Below are 14,570 nucleotides of genomic sequence, written 5' to 3'. Positions count from 1 at the left end.
TTTACAGTGACCTAAAGCGCAGAGTCAGTATTCTCATAGACGGCTCCCTAATAATTGCCCACGTCAAGCCAGAAGATGCTGGGAAATACACGTGTGCTCCAAGCAACAGCCTGGGCCGACCACCGACTGCCTCTGCCTACCTAATAGTGCAATGTGAGTGCCCTGTCTCTCTCTTTTTTTTTTACTTTCTACATAGCAGTGGTGTGTGCTCTAGTCTGAGGTGCTGTTAAATGAACATTTCTGCAGCAGGATGAAATCTTGCTTATCCTTTCCTGGGCCAGCACCCATGAGAGACAGTTTCATCACAGCTTTTGATGGTTGTTGCAACCTTTTCTGCATTTTGCAGAAGCTTTCAACTGCATTTAATAAAAATTTTACACACTGAATGACTTTCATGTCTTAACTCTTTCAGTCAATATGATGCATATCCCAGGTTCAGTGTGTATTTATAATAAAGTATTATTTTCCTTGATATCCGCTGTATCACCATGCTGGCACCTATGGGCAATTTAGAATCACCAGTTAACTCCTCTAACTGCATGCTTTTGGGGTGTGGGAGGAAGCATTTCTGTGTGTACAGTAGTCTGCATGCTCTCCCCGGCCAGCTAGCATCCAGTCTAACTCAGGACCTTTTTGCTGTGGGGTAATAGTGCCAACCACCACACCGCCATACTGCCTGAGCTTATAATGAGATGTTGTTTTTATCACCAGCTTGCTGTCAGCTTTCCGCAGATACAGTAGAAGGATTACATGTCCAATCAGGAATAAAAGACAGAGTTTATGTACATTTGATTGCATTAGAGCTCTGACTTCAGTTCAGGAGACGAGGCTTCAGGTAAAGCAGTGTTGGGGAGTAACGGAATACATGTACCGCCGTTATGTATTTAAAATACAAAATATGAGTAACTGTATTCCGTTACAGTTACCGTTTAAAAAGGTGGTATTTAGAATACAGTTACTTTGTTGAAATAAATGGATTACATGGCGGTACTTCCCTGTTTCATATTGTGGCGGGTCAGGACTGTTTGGGTTTTGTTTGACAGCTACGTTCTGTAGTTCCAGGTGGCAGCGTTACGGTTGCCATGGTTACAGGGTGACGCTCTCTCTCTGCGTGTTTCCTGGGTGAGAGAGGCCTTTTTATTGTTGTTGTGCTAAGCTAACAGGCAGAATGCTACAGGTATAGCTCTAAAGAATGTAGCATCATAGGCAGTGTAGTCCGTGCTGCAGGGAGAATGGACTGCCATACACGTTATGTGTCTGTGAGCGAGGGAGGGAGAAAAAGGAAAAGTACGAGCTGGAAGCATGTAAATATAATAATAACCACTGCAGCCAAGAAGAGTGACTGACGAGCCCAGTTGTAAGTAAGCTATTAAGACTCGACTGTACACCGTGTTCGTGTTTTCCTCCAAAAACAATAAGTTCTGTTGGAGCAGCCTTTCAACGCCTCTCTCTGTCTCTCGCTAGCAAAGTTGACCCAGACAACAAAGTAAAGCTAGTTTTCAGCTACGAGCCGACACAGAACCCACCGTATTAGCCAGAGGTCCCTTTACTACGGTTCGGAGCCGCGGACCTTCAGTAACAGTAATAAATCACAGCAATAGTACATTCATGTAGTTGTAAACAGCATGATAATATATTAAGTAATCCAAAGTATTTAGAATATGTTACTCTCATTGAGTAACGTAACGGAATACGTTACAGAATACATTTTGGGGCATGTAATCTGTAATCAGAAATGGAATACATTTTAAAAAATAACCTTCCCAACACTGAGGTAAAGAGGGAGAGAATGAGAAGGAGATGAGCGAGGTGAGATCAGTGATAGTGGAGTCAGATGAAGAAGAGGAGAACAAGAAAAGGAAAAAGTGATGATATAAATGTAGTTTTGGCTTATTAACTTCTTGTTATTGATTATCATGACTTGAATATAACTAATAGTTATAGTGATTAAAAGCATTTACTAGGTTGACAACACTCAGAACAATGGGCAAGTCCAAGGAGCACTGTACCATCTGATAAGCAAATCCAATAGGAAGTAGGACGACCTCCAAATTCTTCAACTTCACCTCAAAAGCTAGATAAATGAAAGTTGGACATATTTGGATGTTTTATATCATGACATTGATGACATTTGGTACTAAATTGGTAAATATATACAACTGTGGTTCTGTGGGGGAAAGAGTAAAATAAAGCATAAAACCCTCCAAAAAGGCACAACACTAAGACAGTGCAGAAGTCCAGTGCACTGACTATAATAAGTGGAGGGACCAATGGCCTTTGTGGGGTCACCAACACAGGGGCCACACTCCTAACTACAGTATCTAGATGGACGGATAAATATTTAGAAAAAACCTGTAGAGATGTAAGGAAGGGGTAAATTATTTATAGAGGCCAAACCTGTGTTTTACTGCTATTAAGTTGATCATTTTTTCTTGGAAGCATGGGGTTCAATAGAAGAACTGCAGTTTTTGGTTTGGCTTCATCAGCCCTGAATATTCTCCATGAAGAAAGATTCACTTTATCGTTGTTCAGCGTCACTGACCCCGAATTGCTAAACAATGGGTATGAGTCCATACCCATTCCAGGTTGGTCAGGTGATAAAAGTTGCTATCAAACCACCAGAAATTAATAAATGCTAAAAAGACTTAGGTCGAGTAAGACAGGTCGAGTAATAGAGCATTAGAGGCAGTGTGAGAAAACTTCAACTTCTTTTTTTTATTCAACATCTGTAACATTCACATGATTGATTGTAACCCATGGAGGTTTGAGAAAAACTTAGGATAGGTGATTGCCTTTGATTTAATTTTTAATAGATTTTCCCCATTTGCCGCATTCACATGGAAAAAAAATCTTCCAGATTTGTAAAGTGCGCATATTTAAGGATGTGGGTAAGACAAACATACTAACATGAGCCCTAGACGGGCTGCCTACAACTCATTGTAGCTCCTCATCACTCTGCGTTGTTAAGAGGGGACACCAGTTTCTGTCCATCTGGGCTTGAGTCAAACCTGACACAGCTGTGAAACTGTGTGTCCAGAAATCAACTGAAATGCTCTGCACCGTGGAATCACTTTGGACACTCGACTAGTCTCCCGCCTAACTCTGTTCCACTTCCCAGCCAAACATATAATCCCCTGCAAACACTGGTTTTGCCTCTCAAATATACTTTTCTGTTTTATTTTGCTTCTGGTTGCTTTCTGCCCACATCCTCCCTTTCCTCCCCTTCTCTTCCCTCACTACTTCTTCTGATTTGTACCCATTTATAAATATTTATTCATATGCACACCAGCATGTCTCTGTCTCTCCCTCCCCCATCTTCATGATTATTACTGCCTCCTCATTTCTCTGTCCCATCATAAAACACTCTATCAGTCCATCAGTCACTCCCAGCTTGAGCCACTAAATAAAAGCATCTGGCTTTTATTTGCATGTCTCAGGACGAGCACTGAGAGCTCGGCCTTGCCTGCTGGTGACCGGCCATCGGCAGTAGTCAAGGCAACAGACAATTTGAATTCCCTCACTCTCCCGCCTTGTTAGATTGTGGTCTGTGTGTGTGTGTGTGTGTGTGTGTGTGTGTGTGTGTGTGTGTGTGTGTGTGTGTGTGTGTGAGAGAGAGAGAGAGAGAGAGAGAACAGAGGTAGGCAACAGCAGTCACAAGAGGGAGGGAGCAGTGAGAGGAGAGGGGATTACATCATTGCTGTAGGACCACTTTTCTGTTTGACTGCAGAGGGCTCTCTCTTTTCTTTCTTTCCTCTTATTCTCACCTCTTTCTTTTTTATCTCTCTCTATCAATCCTCAACCACTCTCCCTATTTATGTCATTATTCTTTTTCATGTCTTATTTGGTTTAAATCTCTCTCCTCAGCTGTCTGTGTCTTTCTCCCCGAAGCGTTTGCCAGGGAATAACTTCCCCCAAAGCATCTTGTAGTGGGAACCAGCGTGTCGTGAGCGATAGGCTGTCTCAGATCTATATTTAGAAACTTGACTGTGGTGCCAGTGGCTGTGCTGCTCTGGGCTCTTTGTGGCAGAATGACGGTCGGCCAGAGGTTTGGACTTTAGAGGACAACTACTGTAGTACAAAGTTGTTTTGGTGACACGTCTCTTTTTCTCCCTCTCTCACCTGTGTTCTTTCCCACGCTCAGCCTCACTCGCCCTTCTCTCCATCGCTCTGCAGATAGCACTCCTCCCACTCGCACCATCTCTCCTCCTTATCACCCAGTGCTTACTGTGAAGCTTTCCTCCCTGACCTCATTCAGACATTACACTATTCTCACCCCTTTACAATTCCAGATTGAATAAGTTTTGCTTCCCTTTCCCTCCATCAGTCATCCTTTCTGTCCCAAAGAAACCAAGAGGCTGAGCTTGTTCATCATAGCAAATCCCTATTATTTGAGAGTTAAAATTGAGAGGGGAAATCTGGAAGGATGTCTGCTAAAGTAGAGACGATCAAATAACCTTGAACTAATCCGAGCCGCTCTGAATGATTGAATGAGGTAGTTTATGTGTCACATGATGTCACAGGAATTTGATCTTGTCTGTAACTAACTGTGGCTACAAATACATTTGAAAATCACAACAACTTTCATCTGACTTACTTAGTAGGGCTGGGTATCGTCACTGATTTCTAGAATCGATTCAATTCCGATTCACAAGGTCCCGAATTGATTCGAATCAAGATTTGATTTAATTCGATTCAGTTCAATTCGATTTGAATCTGGGAAATTTTGACAGCCAGAAATATTATAATTCAGATCAGTACATTTACATATTTTTGTATCTATAAAAAGGAAGCTGACACACGCAAGACTTTATCAAAGGTGTGAGCATCACAGCAGATGCTGTGACTTTGTGTCAAAGTAGCTGAAGATAAAACACAGAAAAACATGAAGGCGATTTTCCTGGCCTGGCCTACTGCAGTAGATCAAAAATGAAAGAAAACCATTAATCAACACATGAACATTACCTCTGAAGTTACAGCGGTTTTATTAGAGACACGGCTAAGGGTTTTGCATTTTGCATAATTTTAAAAAAGTTTAAATTTGTTCAGTATTTAACAGCAGAAATTAGGTTTTTTTTTTGGAAGTTAGTAAAACGGAAAAAAAAAAACATCGGCCGACAGCGCTGTAAACAACGGTAGACTTGTGCGTAACAAGCAAGCGAATAATGAAGAAAACAGATTTTTAGATGGAAAACTGTTCTTGAAGTACAGAGAGAGAGAGAGAGAGAGAGAGAGAGAGATGTGCATCGTGGTCGAAGCAAAACAGCAAAAGTCAGAGTGAATTCATGACGATGTTTATGTGAAGTGTAGTTTGGATCTTCTTTTGCTGCTGGTTCAGTCAATATTGTTTGGAGAAACATCAAACTAACAGCTTTAGAATCAGCGCATAAAGGGAACACAAAGCACGGACCGCCGACAGATCAGAATCAGCGAGCTGTCGGCTTTCAGCCCCGACCGTGAGAAAGGCAACATCTCACTGATTCTGATCCGCGGGTTTTGTCTTTGTGCAGAATCCGTGTTCCTGCTCTCATTTACTGTCTTAGCTGTTTGGTGGTTGTTGAAATTTTGTGAGATTTCACCAGAGATTCTGGCATTTTGGGCAAAATAAATTTATATTAAAAAATCGATTCAGGATTTTAATGAATCGATTTTACGTCATCCAAGCCAGAATCAATTTTAATCGATAAATTGATTATAAAAACCCACCCCTATTACTTAGTAATATTTAGGTAAGGCTTGAGACTATTTATAGTTACTGGATACATTATAAGAAAAATGAACATATTAACATGTCATGCTGTTATGTTATTGCTTGAGCACAGAGGTTCAAGATTGTTTCAGGTATGTGGTGGCACCTGTATCACAATTAGCATGTAATTTGTTCAGTTCTCTGACGAGACGAGCAGTGACGATCATGTTGAATTGAGTCGTTAATGAAGGTGTAATGTTTTGAAACTGTGTGTGTAGTAAACATCTAGCGTAAAGTGACAAAAGCTTGTAAAACCTTGCTTTGGTTGCCAAACTGTTTTAGAATTTATCAAAGTTGCCTTATAATTTGATACTTTTTTATGTTTCCGTGACCACTGAAAAGAATATTGAAGCTCCATTCCTCATTCAGCCCAATAGGGGCTTCAAACTAACTGTTTAAATCTAGGTTAGTATCAAAGTACTAGAGGTGGGAATCACCATACATCCCTCAATACGATATTATCACAATACTTAACGCACGATACGATATTATTGCAATATTTAAAAATATTTTGCGATATTCAGATTCTGTACATAAAGGTAAACTTTATCAATATTCATTTTATCTAATATCAAAGTCTCACACTCAGTCTTTCTCTCATTTCAGTTTGATTGTTGACAAACTGAACGGTTTGTATTACAGTCTAGTCCAACTTAACTGAACGCAACCATCTGGTACAATTATAGCTATTCTGAACTATGCAATTTGTGAAAACTATGCAGCCCCTTCAGCAACTGAAGAATTTGAAAGGAAATTAAAACAAAATTTTACATTAAATAAAAAAGTTTTAAACTTAATTAAAATAAAACATGTCTTAAATTAAAGTAAGTAAACTGTCATGTTTATTGCTGCCAAAAACAAGTTAAACACATTTGGACAGTGAAGGAATGTCAGGATTCTTGCTCAGAAAAAGGATCAACATGCTCTGAAGTCAGAGCATGTTCCAGTCCACAAAAACGTTTTTTGTAACAAAATATCGATTTCTGCTGTCCCTGTATCGATACATTATTAGCAAATAAAATATCACGATACTACACAGTATCGATTTTTTCCCCCACCCCTACAAAGTACCTGACCTCTGAGAAGTCAGGTACTTTTTTCACTCATTTTCAGCCCAGTCCTTGTATCTGATCATTGTCAGAGAAATGTCTGTTTGCTTGTTAAGCCATTTAACACTGACCTATGAATAATTTAAAGCTAAAGAACGCAACTAATTCAATAAATATATTAGTTTTCTGCCTACACATAACAACCTATCAAAGATCTAACTTTTAATTGAATTTTTTCATCACTTTTTTATGTAAACATGCATAATTTCTTCCTATATTTTTAGCTAAATCTACATGAAATGCCAAGGTTAAGGCAATCATAAAATAGTATTATTCCACCAAAAAGATGCTGTGTGGCATGTCCTTAAAAACCTTAAGAAAGCTGCTCAAGTGAAGCACAAAGATAGTAACAGTCAATCTACAGCATAGGGACAGTGTCTGAAAGTGTCCTTAAGAATATAAAAAAAATCCACCAAGGACCTGACACATGCCCCAAGAGCTACATCTGACCCTTTCATTGATCCAGCTACTGATACCTCATCAGAAACGGTCTCAGGAGAAGGGTTGCTGTCAAGAAGCCATTCTTAAGAAAGGGAAAGGCTGAGGTATGTCAAATTACATAAGAACTGCACCGAAAATCAGTGGCAACAGGTTTTATGTTTATAAATGTTTGGTTCAAATTATCATCAGTTTGACAAGAAGCATGGTACATTGAGTGTCACGGCTATAAAACAGTGGAGGAGCTGTCATTTGGGGCTACATCTCAACCATATGCTGTAGCTGTAGCTTCTAAATAGTAACTAACCAGAGGCAGATGCGATGGTCGTATGATTTTTTTCACCTTTGGAAGACGTGGACCTAACATAGCATATTTCCCCAAATTCCTAAAATGTACCTTTACACATCAGACAGTGTTGTGAAGAGCAAAGTCAACTACTTGTGATGGATGAATTAGCAAACAGACAGAATAGTAAACTTGTAATTTCCATGTACAGTCTGACATTTTGTCCAGCCTAATCAATTTCCATGGAAGATGCGATTTTGTGTAATTTAATCACTAGAAACCAATGCATCCATCTGAATCTAAAGTCATTACAAGTCAACAGTGATGTCGTCCCTACATGTAAGCTTTGACAGATTGGAACAAAGACAAGTAAAAGCATGTTATTAGTATTAATATTGTGTAGTAGATGTGCCTCAGGGGAGCTGAAAACATCAAACAGCAGAAAATAGCCGATCGTACTGACATTCATTTTCCAAACAATACTTTTTAGGAAAAGAAACGTTTTAGATTCTGAATATAATGAAGGTGCAGAAGTGTCTGACAATAACCAGGATTCACCAGACCAGATGTTCTTCATATACATAACTGGATCCATTTATTCATTTTATTTTATTTTGTCATTATTTCAATTATTTTGATGATGAGCCCACATTCTGTGAACAGTGCCCTCTCTGTTTCTCTGCACATCTACTAGAACAGCTAACAGGCATTGCGCTGCCACAAAGTGATGGTTTAGCATGTGGGTTATTCTCTCTTTGTGTGTGTTTTTTTTACCAGATCCTGCCCGTGTGGTAAACATGCCATCAGTCATCTACGCAGCCATTGGTCTGCCTGGCTTCATTCGCTGTCCTGTAGATGCCAACCCCCCTGTAACTCTGGTTAAGTGGAAAAAAGATGGCCTCCCTCTGCGGATAGATAAGGTGAGCCGGCGCTTTGCTGCTTTTGTCCCTTTCTTCCACTTTTCCTAACTTTAGACTGGAAATGAATGCTTCATTCCTGCTGTTGTGATTCCATATTAAGTGCACTTACTTACTTCTTACTCAAGAGAAGAGATTCAGGATTTTTTAAATCATATTTACTGACAACCATCACACTGGTAATCTGTCTACTCCTTCTTATCCGCTGAGCACAATTTCTCCATCCTTAGTACCCTGGTTGGAGTCAAATGGAAGATGGGAGCATCCGTGTGACAGAGGTGACGGAGGACTCTCTTGGCACCTATACCTGCATGCCTTACAATGCCCTGGGTTCCATGGGATGGTCGCCTCCTGCTCCCCTGGTGCTAAAGGTACATATATTTAGGCCACATATGTGAATACTCAGCACTTCCCTCTTCTGGCATTTAAAGGTTTACTGATATGATTTACTGAAGTCTGAAAGGTGCGGATTTGTTTTCTCATTTGCAGACAGTTTACTGCATATTGCAACATTTTTTATTTATTTGAAATACAGGAACTATTTAGAACGCTTCAGATTAAATGAATAATATACATAAACCTTTCCACTCTTTATGCTTTTTTGACAACTGCAACATGATGCTAATTTGCCCAGTTCAATAAATCTCACCCTGAATACGAAGGGCACAAGCATCCAGCTGTCTCCAGGATTAAATGCAACTTCACTGATGTGTACTCTTCAGTGAAGACAGCTCTTCTCAATTTCTTTCTGGGCAGGACCCTCCCAAATTCTCAGTGGTTCCTGGAGGGGTGTACAGGCAGGAGGCTGGAAGAGAACTGGTCATCCCCTGTGAAGCAGAGGGAGACCCTTTTCCCAACATCACATGGAGGAAGGTAAAACCCCTTGCACATCATACATCCTCCCTACATGTGCACAGCTGAATCTCACGTGTAAGGCAGCTCATTAGTCGGTGCTTCTTGTTGTCACATTCAGTGTTTTCCACTGAGGAACCTTCATTTCTAAAACCACTGTCTGTAGTGGATGCTCCGGTTTTAATTGCACTGTACTGTATGTCATTGTAGCATTTTTAATCACATTTTAATGATGTCTATAAAAAATGCAATCAGGGAACATATTAGATTCTCTCAATTGTTTTCTTAATCATGGGGTGTGTTTAATCCTGCTTACTGACTACTGTATGATTAGCTATTGTTTCTGTCTCTCATTTACTGAACACACATTTTATCATTTTGTATTGTTGCAGATGTCAGATGGTAGGTTGGGCTTTTTAGTAGCTGTTAAACTACTGGTTGGTTTTTTTTAGTTTTTTTTTTAAAGTGTACATTTTGTATGACACATGCCAATGCACTGTTTTCTTTATCTTTTGCATTGGCTGGCTCTATCTTTCCATGCTCCGGGTGGATTGCAGGTAGGGAAGCCCAGTAAAAGCAAGCACAATGTTCTGCCCCGAGGCAGCTTACAGTTGAAGTCACTCACAAAGGAGGACCATGGGGAGTGGGAGTGTGTCGCCACCAATGTTGCCACGAGCATCACTGCCAGCACGCACGTCCAAGTCATAGGTACCTGAATACATAAATGCACAAACACATATAGATATGTAGACGCACACATACAAATATCAAATTCTCTTTCTTTAGCAACTATAGTGTTAGCTGTAGACCAAGGCCTCTTTCCCCAACAGCTTCTAATTTCTTACTGCCAAACTTTTCATTTTATGTTGCAGATTAAGATTAGTTGGCAATATTGTAGCAACTCTGAAGGAAAAGACTAAAAATGGTTATTTAGAGCCAGAACTGACTACATTTAATTAAATTGATGGTAGTGGGGAAGGAAGGTTGATCTAACTGATTATTAGAATACTAAATGCTAAGTTACTAGCTAACTGTAGCTAACAAGCTTAGAAAGTAGCATTTTGTTATGTGTTAGAGATTCTTGAACTGTTGGTTGAAATCTATAATTAATAACTAGAAAATGCATTTTCTGAAGAAACTGCTGTGTGAATGCTAACCTCAACTCATTTCATTGCTGTTTTTCAATTCGGAGCTTATAGTTGCAATTCTCACACGTCTTTACAAAAGACGCAGGGGAACTTTTTCTTTAAACGATACAATACAGAGCAACAAAATGACACACTTCTGAACTGTTTCGCTCAGTAATTAGTTATAACTTGTCAAATTCCAAGAGCAGTCATTGGTCTTGTTTGCCTTGGCCTATTTGTCTTGGCCTTTGTTCGTGCTGACCACTGTGCCTCATTTATGGATGTAAGCCAGTCAAATCAGCAGAATACAATGGCTGTATCCCACTGGCTCCAAATTATTTTCCTGTTTTTTTGGCTCAAGTATAACAAGTAAACAATGCAAACAATGCAAAAAAAAAATACATTGAGCCATTTTACTGGTAGTATTTACTATGCAGGTAAAATGTTATATTACTGGGCCCAACTCAGCTCACAATAAGTTTGTTTGACAGGTAAAATAAATGTAGTGTACCACAGCAGGGCAACTCGGTGACTAATGTGCCCTTTTAAAAATTGCTTTCCCTCTCTGCAGGCACAAGCCCCCACGCCCCCACCAATGTCCATGTGGCTGCGTTCTCCACTTTGGCCAATGTGTCTTGGGAAGCAGGATATAATGGAGGTTTCCAGCAGACATTCTCAGTCTGGTATGGCCATGTGTGAGTCATCCCAGCATGCTTTGCTTCCTGCTTTTTCTTCTTCCAATGTGTCCTCTGTTATTTCTGAAAATGTCTTTTCCAGGGTTGTGTTCAGAACAGTTGTGAAAACGTAGAGATGGAAAATACATGGAGTTCCAGTGTCTGTGAGTTTTCATCTCTGCTCTTGGACTTTTCTTGAGGAACGCAATAAAAACAATAACAAAAAATACAGCAACTAAACTGAACTCAACCCAGACTTCTCTGTTCTGCTGCTGCTGCTGCTGCTGCTGCTGCTTTGCCACTGCTTGGCTAGGGAAAAGGCCTGGGTTAAAAATATGTGTTCAGTCTCACAAGATTTTAGCCATGGCAGGTACTGTTACATTTTGAATCACAATATTTTCTTTTCTTATATTCTTATATTTTCTTACATCTGAGATGTCCAAAATGTATAATGCAGTACAAAGTGAGTTGATGATGTGCTGCTAATCCTGGGTTGTTAAAGTCTACATGTTAAAGTCTATGGTGTTTAAACTTCTTCAGGGAACATGTGGTACTATTTTAACCCAGGTCTGCAAGGGAACCATTTGCATTTTGGATGATCGATGTGAACACTGTGTAGTTATTAGATGTCAAAGAAACTCCGGTAGACTGAAGTAGAATTTTTTTTAAATCCAGTACTATAGAGTATTAATAGCTCAGCTGAACAAAATGTACTGAAAACATAATGACAAAAAATTGATACAGACAAAAGAATTCACTCTGGTAGTTGCTCAAGATGCATCTCTACTTTATGAAGTACAGTTATTGTCAAACTAGAGACGCACGTAAGTCACGAATGTCACGAGGTAAATCAAAGGGATCATGACAAAATGAATGAGAAATGTGAGAAGAAACAAAAAAATAACTAAACACACCTATTTTGAGCTTTAGATGTACTCCTTGATCACAGTAAATGTCTAAAATATGCAGACTATTCACAGAATGCTGCAGCATTTCAAATCCCCATAAATGAATGGAAGTTGCTAAAGCTCGTGTGAGAGCAGAGCACCAGTGGTACATATGTACTGTCAAGGTCCACATAAATAGGAGAATAGATGACACAGACAAGAAACTTTACACATTTTGTTGTAACTTGTACGGTACATGTGAACTTAGCCATGTTAAAAACTAAATGAATGAAAATCAAAATTTTCAAAATATCATAAGGCGCACTGGATTATAAGGCGCACTGACGATGAATGGGTCTGTTTTCATACATAAGGCGCACTGGATTATAAAGCAGATTAAGCGAAACAAAACAGTCAGCTATGTCAAACTTCACTCAACTCATTCTTCTGGCTTCCTCCACTTCTGTACCATTGATTTATTAATGTTGAATTCTCTCGCAGCTGCTCTATATTAATGACTAACCTTGTGTTGTGGATAGATTATCTCAGTTGTTCTCCTGACTGAAGTTTGGTCCGTTTACAGCATCCTGCCATGAGATTGCATTTGTCCCTAACCACCAGAATCCGTCACGTTAACTTTTATCGAGTGGAGAAAAGTTAGCGTTCATCCTCCAGCTTCACTGTGCTAATGTTATGCTAACATAGCTGTGTCAGTAGCGATCACGTAGCACATCATTATATACCAGCTACCCAAACTTCAGTAACCCTACAAACGTCACTGCTGTTTAGTTTTCTGTCTTCATTTATGTTGTAAGTGATAGCAGAGCTGTACGTTTGAATTCTTTCAGAAATCTCTCAGTCAGAACATGCTATATCATGCTTAGGTGGAAACTAGCGAGCTAACTTCCTGCTAACTTCCAACTCCGTTAAATTGACTAAATTCTGTTTTCATGGATACCTGGATGTTAAACTTAATTGTTACACCTGGTAAAGCAGAAACACTGATCATCATGAAAGTTCGTTTGACTTTGGGACCTGAAGCAGACGGAGTTTTGGACCCATTACTCCGCAAGGCTCCTGACTATGGTAGCCGTAATGCTCAAACAATCCATCAAGTGGTGCGGCTTCATAGCTTACCCAAGTCATACTAAAACAGTTTTTGACAGATTCTTGAGCACCATGTAGCACATAAAATCGGTTCAAGGTCAGTAAGCACAATCAGAATTCATACATAAGGCGCACCGGATTATAAGGTGCACTGTCAATTTTTGAGACAGTTAGAGGATTTTCAGTGCCCCTTATAGTGCAGAAAATACGGTACTCTGGTGTGTCTAAATGCTGAAGCCACAGCAATATAATTCTACAGTAAATGTATTAACATTCATCCTTGTCCTGTATGTGATCCACACAAAAGAGATCTATCTTTGTCGTTCTTTAAAACTAAAAATTGATACACCAACAATTTAAGAATGTTGTTTGTTGCACCACTTAAATCCGGTCGTTAAGTCTGACGTCACTAGCCGTGTCTGGGCCTAAACTCCGCTGCAGGTCCATATATCAAACGATCACTATGGCATTACTGAGAGTTGAAAAACTGTCTAAAGTCTTTAATCTTTAATAAAATGATCAGCGTTATGCTCTACCAGGTGTAACAATTAAGTTTAACATCCAGGCATCCATGAAATCGTAATTTATGACATTTAATGGAGTTAGAAGTTAGCAGGAAGTTAGCTTGCTAGCTTCTATCTAAATACAATATAGCATGTCCTGACTGCGGGGTTTTGGAAACAAATTAAAACGTACAGCTCTGTTATCACTTCCAACATAAATGAAGACAGAAAACTAAACAGCAGTGACGTTTGTAGGGTTACTGAAGTTTGGCTAGCTGGTATATAATGATGTGCTACGTGACCGCTAGCGACACAGCTATGTTAGCATAATATAAACAAGCTAACTTTTTTTCCACTCGATAAAAGTTAACGTGAGTGTTCTCGGTGGTCAGGAACAAATGTAATCGCATGGCAGGATGCTGTAAACGGACCAAACTTCAGCCAGTAGAACAACTGAGATAATCCATCCACAATACGAGGTTAGTCCTTCATACACTGCTGCATGGGCTGGGCTGTAGTTACATCCTAAGGTATTAAAAACTGAGCTTAAATAAATGATTAGCGGTAATAAAAGCCGAGGGAGGTCAACAGTGATCACTGACTGTTTTAGGAGTTTTTGGAGATTAAATAGAAGAAAATACAAAACATTAAACATGTTAACAACACAAAAGCCATAATAAACGCAGACTACTTTAGGCCCAGAAGTATGATTCATCACGTCATCACTTAACGACCGGATAGTGAAAGACATAAAGCGAGCATCAGATATAGTGCTGCTGCCAAAAACTAGCCTTGCTTATAGCAGTGGTGCCCTCTCCAGTTCTATGGTTCTAGTTTAAGCGGTTCTATATCAAACTATTACCTGAAAATTTTGATTTCATTTTAATGTCTGAATTGAAAGAATAGTTTGTTAAAAAGGTTAAT

The 14,570-nt window shown here is 39.5% G+C and overlaps 1 protein-coding gene across 8 annotated transcripts in view; it reads left to right on the top strand.

Moving 5' to 3' along the window:
- igsf9bb (immunoglobulin superfamily, member 9Bb) overlaps positions 1-14,570 on the top strand; it is a 165,825-nt gene that overhangs the window by 94,425 nt on the left and 56,830 nt on the right. For 6 of the 8 annotated variants that reach the window (XM_085174206.1, XM_085174208.1, XM_085174214.1 and 3 more), the window contains 6 exons: positions 8-153; positions 8,357-8,499; positions 8,727-8,867; positions 9,253-9,369; positions 9,906-10,056; positions 11,047-11,170. In XM_085174206.1, coding sequence (XP_085030332.1) covers positions 8-153; positions 8,357-8,499; positions 8,727-8,867; positions 9,253-9,369; positions 9,906-10,056; positions 11,047-11,170 — 822 coding nt within the window. The remainder of the gene's footprint in view (positions 1-7; positions 154-8,356; positions 8,500-8,726; positions 8,868-9,252; positions 9,370-9,905; positions 10,057-11,046; positions 11,171-14,570) is intronic. The other 2 variants (XM_085174209.1, XM_085174207.1) reach the window with 1 other exon arrangement.

The sequence above is a fragment of the Neolamprologus multifasciatus genome, chromosome 10, assembly GCF_963576455.1.
Source record: "Neolamprologus multifasciatus chromosome 10, fNeoMul1.2, whole genome shotgun sequence".
Lineage (NCBI taxonomy): Eukaryota > Metazoa > Chordata > Actinopteri > Cichliformes > Cichlidae > Neolamprologus > Neolamprologus multifasciatus.
This window is presented reverse-complemented; position numbering and strand designations above follow the sequence as displayed.